Below are 9,300 nucleotides of genomic sequence, written 5' to 3' on the forward strand. Positions count from 1 at the left end.
GACCTGCAACAGACACTCAACGAAACCAGCAACACCTGCGACTGCATTTTCTGAAGCCAATCATAAGGCCCGCCTACTTCAAACTGGTAAGCCACCTCCCCTGACACGTACATCACAAGACACCCAATGTTATTACTTGCTGAATGATCAATGTGTTGACCACACTTGCTTGTTCTTTCGCAAGCCTCCCTGATCGGTCCAGACAAACTCCCGAACCAGACCACCTACATAAAACTGGTGGTCCGGATATCGGCTTTCGGTGCTTTTGGAAAGAACAACAAAATGGCAGCATCGCATTGACCCCAAGGCCAGAGTTCTACCAGACGTACCGAATAAATCTAGACTCCATGCTTCTTTTCAAACACAAGGGCAAGTCTGACTTCCAAGTACGTATCTTCGACTTTGGTGGCCGCGAAAACACATACCAGCCCCGACCGTTCGAGGAACCGCTGTACGAAAAGAAAGGTACTTACCAGCGTTCCCGCTGTATCAATAATCCTTCCTCAGACAAGGCGAAAGCAATAGCTGAAAAACACAAGACCAAATAGCCCTTCTTTGTCATGGACCTCACTAGCCGCGTCTTGTCCTCCCACCTGTTGGTAAGGCAACTTAAATGTAACATATTCTTTAAATACGATTATCCCAGCATGGTTTACCTACACCAATTAGTTTTCTTGTACGTGTCTTCATCAGTAGTTTATCTCTTTTAATGATGTGTTGTTATGCTACAATCAGCCAAACGCCCCTCATCTAAACCATTTCATTGGTCAGAGACACACACTCATCCTGGCACACGGCCACATTGAGGTGGAGGCCCCTACACCAGATTTAGTGGGAGACATGACGGTAGCTTCGGGGTCATCTCCGAAGGATGGGTAGACTTTGCTACCCTGTGCAAATTTGAGCCCAGAGGTGTAGGGATCTTTGAGGTCATCTCAACTTAGACATTCACAGTACTGTAGGTCCAATGGTGCAACGAAGCTGCGAGCTCCTGATTCTTGCTATCCACATCTTATTAATCAGACTTATATTTTGTGGATTATATTGGTGTAACACTTTTTGAGAACTCCATTACCTAATGTACTCATTCCTGCTCAAAACAATGTACTACGTTTCTTGATACACTATTACTATTAACCACCTGTCACAAGGGTGTTGTTTGGGTACAATGTTCATGGCTGCTGCTATGCCCTAAATCGCGTCCCACCTTGGTCACTCAAACTGAATTCCATCTATAACCTTCTTCTTACATTACACTAGCTAGTACTATTTTACTTCAGTAGGTTTCTCCGTTATTAATCCTCTGCATTCTATGCCTTCAAACTTTCGTGTAATTACACAAACTTAAAAGTGACAAATTGATGAAATTGATATTTTTCATACACCAACTCCCACATTAACGTTAATCTTGAAAAAAGTTGCGGTTGAACATAACAACATTTGCATCTCCATCAAGCTTTTTCAAATACATGTCCATAAAGTGCTACTTGACTAGTTTTGTACAGGAGGGTTGGGGTAACATTATTAAAATATGAAGTTGTATTCGGCCTTTTTTTTCGCTAGTGGTCCAGGCCCATTACGAGGACCCAAACAGAAACCAACAAGTACCCAATTCCCAACCAATACAACACCCTCTTCCATGTGGGTGTTGTATATTCCTTTCCACCTCCATTGCCGCTGGTGCTTATTTCACTGCCGTCTTACGAACTTCTTTTTGCAACACCATTTTGTACGATGGTAGCATCATCATGTCGCTGTGTCTTGGAAACGGTTGTCCTGTCTACTAACTCCCATCACTAACCCATTTTCCGCATCCTTTCAGTATCTGCAATGCTCACTACGTGTTGTCGCCGTTGTTGAAGACCGTCAAATACCTCCGCCATTCAATCATCCATCCTCAAACCCTCACAGCGGCAACGCATTTTGTTGCTAAGCATATGGAGCTCTCCCTAAGTGGTCGCTGTGGCGCCAAAGACTCGCCAAATCTAGTCTCCATTTCACCGGCTCCCTGAGAATGACGACCATTAGAACATCGACAATAATTACTAGTGCTTTTTGGGGTTTGGGTTTCGTTTTGCACATTTTTTGGGGGGATGAGGGTAGCCCATATTCCAGAGATCATAATAAACAAAAAAAAGTAGCCCATTTCATCCAAAAAATTAATAAACCGGGTCTTATAACTCAAATCGAACCAAACCAAACTAAACCGATTTGCAAATTGATCAAGCTTTGGGTAAAATACATAATTCCAACAATTGTTGTACGGAATTCATCCCATTGAATTGGCATCTTCCTACCTAGTCCATCAAGGTCTTGGTTATACTTTCCTCACCAAAAACATTCTCTTCTTAAATTCAACTCGTGCAAACTCATACAAAAATAGGTGAAACTATAACATCTGTCTTAAATTTATCACAACCTGGATTCCCATACGAAAAATTAAAAAATGCACATTATATATATATATATATATATATATATATATATATATATATATATATATATATATATATATATATATGTATATTTACCAAAGATATAGATACTCAAACTTGCGACTTTTTAGATGAGTACGGGAGACTATGTCATTTGAGCTATAACTTGTTGACATATAAAATATATAGTTTGTACTTATATTTATTAAAATTTGTATACATAAATTAATATAATTTATATAATTAAATTATATATACACTAAAATTAGTCATCAAAATCACTGATATAAAATATATGTTAAAATACAAAATAAATATTGAAGTGAACACGAATAAAATATTAATGTAGCATTAGATTAGATAAGGTATATGAAATGACAAAGGGACTATGGGACGACAATGATGAATGTAATATTGTCATTTAATTTATTTATTCCAACTTTTTATTTTATTTTTAAATAATTCTTTCGTTGTTGATATATTAAGCATCAAGCATGTCTTGCTTATTCATGAAGTTTATAACAAACAAAGTTGCTAAGCCAGGTTGATCAATTATAGTTATCATCTCCATAAAATAAAAAAAATAAAATAAATTAAAATAAAAATTTCTCCGTTTGTTCTTGAGTCTCATCTATCAGCTAGTTGTTGAATCAATATCAATATATCATACTACTATAATGCATTTTTTCTTTTTATTTTACTGTTAGTTTTTAGTATATTTTTAAATCTAAAAAATATATTTAATTGAATATGTATGAAAAGTAACAATAAAAGCTTTTTTTAAAAAAGAAAAAAGAGAGAATGAAAAATATATTAAATTACAAAAAGATGATATAAATGGGATAACACCTAGTACATGTGGTGAACATTTTGGGCTGTGTCAATTGTTTTCAACAAATTTATCATGGCGCAAGAAAGGAAAAAAGGTACTATTGATTTAATAAGAAACAATAAATGCTTGTTGATATAAAATGGTACTATTGATTTATGATGAAGATAAATAATTGAGATAAAAGTTTGAAGGAGGCTACTCCACTTTGAAATCAATACCTTAGACTAGAGGCATGGTGGAACCCAAGTTATGGATCATGGTCCTGATGCTCTATGATGTTTTCCATCTTATGAAAGTGTTGATGGTATATCATAACGTTTAATTTTAGCATATTATAAAAGTGTTGTTTCTATTTAAAAGTATTGTTATTCTCTTTAACTCATTATTTTTTCTATAAACCACATTTTTAAAATGTGACTAAATAAATAACTTTCATGGAAAGATATTTTTGATAATTTTATTGAAGTAGGTAACATATATGAAATGTGTGATTTTGTCTTAATTTCATATCATGTCTAACACTGACCTCCGATATTGACTCCACTTAAAGTCTATAACTAATGATAGATGGTTTATGAATTAGAGCTTTGTTTTTTTGTTTAACTAAATAAAAAGGGTCAAATTCTGAAAATAACCAAAACATCACCTACCACAAAAAAGTCTTTGTAGAGAGGCAAATAAGCAGCTGGTCAAACCATATATAGCAGCCTTCGTTAGTTGACTAGATTTAGCAAATTGGTCAATACATTTCACTGCCCTCTTTATTTACCAATTTATGATTATTATGGATTATGACTATTAATTATACCATATCAATGACCATCATAAGTGACAATGCGTTAGTTTACCTTTGTTTTGTAGTGGTTAGTGGTTGATTTCACAGTTTGGAGTAAAAGGCAGAAGATGACCTAAAAAGACCATTTATAAGGTGGTCAAACGAAACCTACATGTAAACAATCTTTCTGTAGACATAATACATGACAGAGTTCAATGACATCGTTTAATTTATGTAGTCGGTCCCACCTAGTGAGACAAGATTTTGTTGTTGTTGTTGGTTGATTCCACAGTTTGTGATCTTAAGGTCACACGGAATTAACTTAAACGTTGCTCCAAAGCTCCCCTTCACCTTTAATTAATAAAATTATTCTAATTTGATGAACGTAGGGATAGGGTGGAATATTTCACACAGAAGCAAGACAACATAAACATGAGCTTACAAAATAGAGAAGAGAACTTTTATATGAACTCAATCTTGAATCTTACATACAAGTATCTATCGCCCACAATAATAAATAAAAATAACAAGATCCCATGAACAATTTTGTGGGGGTTAGGGAATGGGAGTGGAGTGGAGTTTAGTATCACCGGATAAACTGACAGGTCTCCGGAAACGTTCTTGACAACCACAAGTGCTTCAACCGGACGACCAAAGCAAAGGCGCCATAGCACGGAATGTGCATGACACCCACAGCAAAGTACCTAAACAAAGCTCAACATTAGGGCTTCATGCCAAATTGCTAGCAAATTATTCAACTTAATAGGTCATTAAAAGGAAATTGTTGTAGCTTTTGAAATATAGAGATATGCTCACATATGAAAGAGTTAAGACTATGGCAACAAATTTTAAGGTTGAGTGATGGTGAGAAATAGAACTTGAGATTAAGAACATACCACAAGGGTGCGTATGGCGACGACAAATCAAGGAACGGGTAAGGCCACCTGCAATAAAGGTTAGATATATTAATAATCAACAGCAGAAAATTTTGTCGATCAAAATGCAAAAATCGAAAGCTGGGATACGTATTTTTACCAAAGTGAAACACAAGCATGGATGATCCACTGAAAAATCACAAATATACCAGTCCACAAGATGAAGTATGCAAACCGGAACATTGGGAATCTCTGCATGTATTCAGAAGAAATATTTGTAAATTTGAACAAGATTAACTAAGTCAAAAATTATAAACTGCAGAACCCAAAAGTGCAGGGTGGAAACAGAAAAAAAAAATAACAAGAACTCACCATGCAATTTAATGCCGTGTCGCCGAGGAGGAAAAGAGCATTAACAGAGTGCATACAAACATCAAACTGCAAATTGACAAGTGCATAAATCTTGAGTAGAGAGGAAAATATCTTGGAAGAACAGATCCCTAATAACATTGATATTCAATCCTGATTGATTTAATGATTTCAACATTTAATCCCGCATGTATAATTTACAAGGATAAATGATAGACTGAAAACAAAATAGATAATACTTACAAAGTGCAGGCTGAAATCGGCGGCTGTCATAAACGGATAAATAACGAGCCAGAATACTAAGTCGGTGAGCATTACAGCACCTGCAGAAGTCTATATATAAATGAAAATGAAAATCAATAGAATGCCTCTACCCAATTAATAAGAAAATAAATTTCAGGATGCATAAGGCAACAACAAATAGAACACAAGAGTGCAATGCAGAAATTGCATCTCAGCCTTCTACAAAAGTACTTCTTGTTGATGAAAAAAGGTAAAAACATGCAGTTATATTGAAAGGTAAAAGAGAACAGGGACATTGGAATAGTAAAAACAAAAAATGAATAATAATGTATATGCATGAAGAGATCTATGTTAACAAAATCATTGAGGAAAAAATGCAAAATACCTGAAAAATGATCTGAAACATATAACCCCATGCACCAGCAGGATTCCAAGTGTGAGGTTCCTGATCAGTGTGTGAATTCTTGATCAGGTTACGCTCTACCGCCCCATCAAGTATAGGAGCCGAATAAGTTCCTTGTTCAGAATCTGCAGTGTTGGCCTCAAGTTTGTTGTGGTTGAAACAACATCCATATATGGAGAAACAAGATGCAAGCTGAAAAAGAAAGTGATGGCATAAGTCACTACTCACTTTTAGAAGATATGAACTGAAAACATTGAAAAAGATAGTTGACTTATAGGTTCAATTATTTTATCTAGAGGGGATATGAAGTTATGAACTCTGAAGATGACTAGAACAACACCCCCCTTCTGGAAATAGATCCTCTCCTGTGAAAATCTCACATGACTAGATTGTGTGTAAGTTTTCACCCTCATGTAAAATTCGGTTGTTGATAAAGAAGGTCGGGGGCTAGACAACAACACATGAAAGAATTTGATAACTGGTGAAAATTTACAAAAAAAATCATGCAGAAATTCTAACATTGGATCGAATCCCTTGACCATCCCTTGCCTTTTCTGTAAAAGCAGACAGAGATCAAAGAAATGCTATTGAGTTAGACATTATGAAGTATTACCCCAAAGTAAATGGTGACCAAAGTGAAAGTCCACCTGTCCAAAAAAAAAAAAAAGAATCACCATATATGTATAGACAAGAAAAGGTTACTCATAACAATTAATCCCTTTCCATCTATACTTCTTTATCCCATGAGTATTGACAACCCAATACATGCAATATGTCATCATAAGCACTGCGAATTTAATGAAGAATCTTCACCATGCACATATGAGACCTCAAAAGAAAATGAACTATGCAAGAAAGTTTAGTACCAACTATGAGTCCAATAGTATTCACCATCCAAAGAGACAAGCACCATTTTTTGCTAAGTAAGCTGCAAATTTTGTCAATTCTAAGAGGCTTCGGCATCTTATCTTTTTAAGTTCAGGAAAGCATAAGCATAAATTTAATAATCTATCTAAATAGCCATCACTAAACAGTTCCATACAAGAGCAGAATATAGAATATACAAGTAATGTAGCTTACTGAGTGTAGAAGTAAAATATGCCACCTCCATCAACAATCACATTAACAATGAGCAAAATCAGAAGCACAAGAAAAGACACAATCCTGTAAATAAGCAACCAAGAAGGATGTATTCCTTTAAGACATGTATTCCACGCTTCACCCTCGTACAGAGAGCCAGCCGTTTCTCGCCGCCGCTGCCTTTCTCTCCTCTCATTCCTTGATTTTCTGAATTCTTCATACCTCCATATCAAAAACGATGCTAGGCCCATAGCAGCCAAAATCCATAGTGCACAGAGAAAGAACCTCCAATTCAACCAATAACTTAAGGTATTCGTATCTTCCGCCATGCTAGGTTGTAGAGTATGGCTGAAGGATCCTGTCAATCAATGTTCATGTTAAGAAAACTATGAGTTATTTATACCAGCATCAGAAAACACTCGTTCCCAGCATATTCTACAAAGCTCTCTATGCACTCAACATGAGTGAAGGATTGACAAAGTTTAACTAGAAAAGTTAATGTTAAGAAAACTTTTAACAGATACTACTAATGTTCTGGTGTACAATTGAGGAGAGAAAGAAAGACAAAGTAACAGCAATTAGACAAACACAAACCCTTAATTAAAAAAAAAAAAAACTAAAAATTTGCTTTAGTAACTTAGTACATTTTTGAAGATAATGATAATTCACCAAAGAAACCCCAAATTTGAGGTAGAAAAACACAAAGATCACCGAAGTCCATCCTCAACATTCATAAAATATGATGATATTATTTGGAAGATTAACAATTCAAACTCATATCACAGCTGAATTCCATTCAAGAAACAGAATTATCAATTATGCTAAAGAAACGAAGAGCTGTTCCAACAATACATAAATAACAAGCTCGGTCATCAATCTCAGAATCCAATGAAACCCAAGATGGGTTTTAACCGAAACCAACAAAAGCTCAGAACTATGTGAAAATGAAGAAAAACAAAGATAATTGGAAATCGAGAATAGAAAGAAAGGAGTAAACAGCAGCAGCACTCACTTATGAGAAAAGTGTAGAAGTAAGAGGGTGCAGGGATCCAATCCAGTGGTCAAAGAAGATGCTTAGGTCCTTCGCTTCTTCCCCTTTGATTCAGTAGAGAAGAATAAAGAACACGCCTTTCGTGTGCTCCATTAATAACCGGAAAATTACTTAATAAGAAAATGGATAAAATAATTAACGATCGTCTGACCTTTTTGTCAAATGATTCTTTATTTCATTAGAGTTTGGTTTCGACTTTATAGTTTATTATAAAATTCTTCTGTTTAGTTTATAGTTTAGAGTTTGATATTAATAATTGATAATAAAAAATGATTACAAGAATACTTAATTTTTTATATTATTTTTATTCATTTAAATATTAAAAAATAATTAAAAAATAAATTAAGATTCTCAATATTATTTATGGATAATGGATACATACACATCAAATGAGAAATAAAATAAGATAAAGTATATTTTTTTATCTCTAAAATTTATTAAAATTTTTTAAAATATTTTTAAATTTTATTTTATTTTAATTTTATTTTAAAAAATTTATGATTAATTTAACAATAATGTATAATAATTATATTTGAGTTGTTTATATTAAAAATTGTTCTCGTATAATTATTACTAAATTAATTCTAAATTTTTTTTAAAATTAACTATAAAAAATATATTTGATATAAATAAAAAAATTTTAAGATAAAAATAAAATAAAATAAAATAAAATTTAAAGATAATTTTAAAATTTTTTTAACAAATTAAAATATATATATATATATATATACACTTTAACCAATAAAAAAAAGACCCAAAAATAGAGAAAATGAAAGAAATGGTTACGTGTTGAAAGTTTGGTTGGTTGGCGTTGGGTATGCCGTGTGGGGATGCGACAATGGAGAACACACACTTGAACTTGTTATTTCTAGTGAATAACAAACTGCCACGAAATCACCGTATGTAATGGTTGAAAACACCACGTCAAAAATAAAACAAAATTAAAAGACATTAATTCCATTAAAAAAATCAAATTAAATAAAAAAAAGAATACTAACAAATTATAATGAAAAGAGTATTAAATTTTAATACATAAATTTAAGGTTTTTTTTAAAAAAAAGTCAAAAAGTGTTAAAAAATATAATTTTGCATAATATAAATTTATGTGATTTTAAGTAACATAAATTTAAGTTTTTATAAAATTTTTAGTCTTTGTTGCTCATGTAATTTTTTTTAATAATTTTTATGGATGCATATTTTTTTTAATTTATATATTAAAAATGACAAAGAAAAATCC

At 33.3% G+C, this 9,300-nt stretch overlaps 1 protein-coding gene across 2 annotated transcripts; it reads right to left on the reverse strand.

Moving 5' to 3' along the window:
• Positions 1–4,475: 4,475 nt before the first annotated feature.
• On the reverse strand, positions 4,476–8,262 carry LOC130982496 (uncharacterized). 2 transcript variants are annotated; one of them, XM_057906521.1, is made up of 9 exons: positions 8,025–8,262; positions 7,013–7,370; positions 6,546–6,579; positions 5,915–6,124; positions 5,530–5,619; positions 5,290–5,355; positions 5,078–5,169; positions 4,939–4,986; positions 4,476–4,746 (listed from the first exon to the last, which is right to left on the reverse strand). In XM_057906521.1, the coding sequence occupies exons 2-9, from the start codon at positions 7,339–7,341 to the stop codon at positions 4,629–4,631; spliced, it is 987 nt and encodes a 328-aa protein (XP_057762504.1). In that variant the 5' UTR covers positions 7,342–7,370; positions 8,025–8,262; the 3' UTR covers positions 4,476–4,628. The 2 variants fall into 2 exon arrangements, with proteins under 2 accessions (XP_057762504.1, XP_057762503.1); XM_057906520.1 differs by lacking the exon at positions 8,025–8,262 and adding an exon at positions 7,865–8,012.
• Positions 8,263–9,300: the final 1,038 nt, after the last annotated feature.

This window comes from Arachis stenosperma, chromosome 5 (genome assembly GCF_014773155.1).
Source record: "Arachis stenosperma cultivar V10309 chromosome 5, arast.V10309.gnm1.PFL2, whole genome shotgun sequence".
Lineage (NCBI taxonomy): Eukaryota > Viridiplantae > Streptophyta > Magnoliopsida > Fabales > Fabaceae > Arachis > Arachis stenosperma.

Bases quoted from the DNA above. Each gene is read 5' to 3' on its own strand.
- LOC130982496 (XM_057906521.1), bottom strand. From the start codon at position 7,341: ATGGCGGAAGATACGAATACCTTAAGTTATTGGTTGAATTGGAGGTTC. The intron at 5,356-5,529 runs GTAAGTATTATC...GTCAATTTGCAG, and splicing joins CCGATTTCAGCCTGCACTTT to TTTGATGTTTGTATGCACTC. The intron at 5,170-5,289 runs GTGAGTTCTTGT...GAATACATGCAG, and splicing joins ACACGGCATTAAATTGCATG to AGATTCCCAATGTTCCGGTT.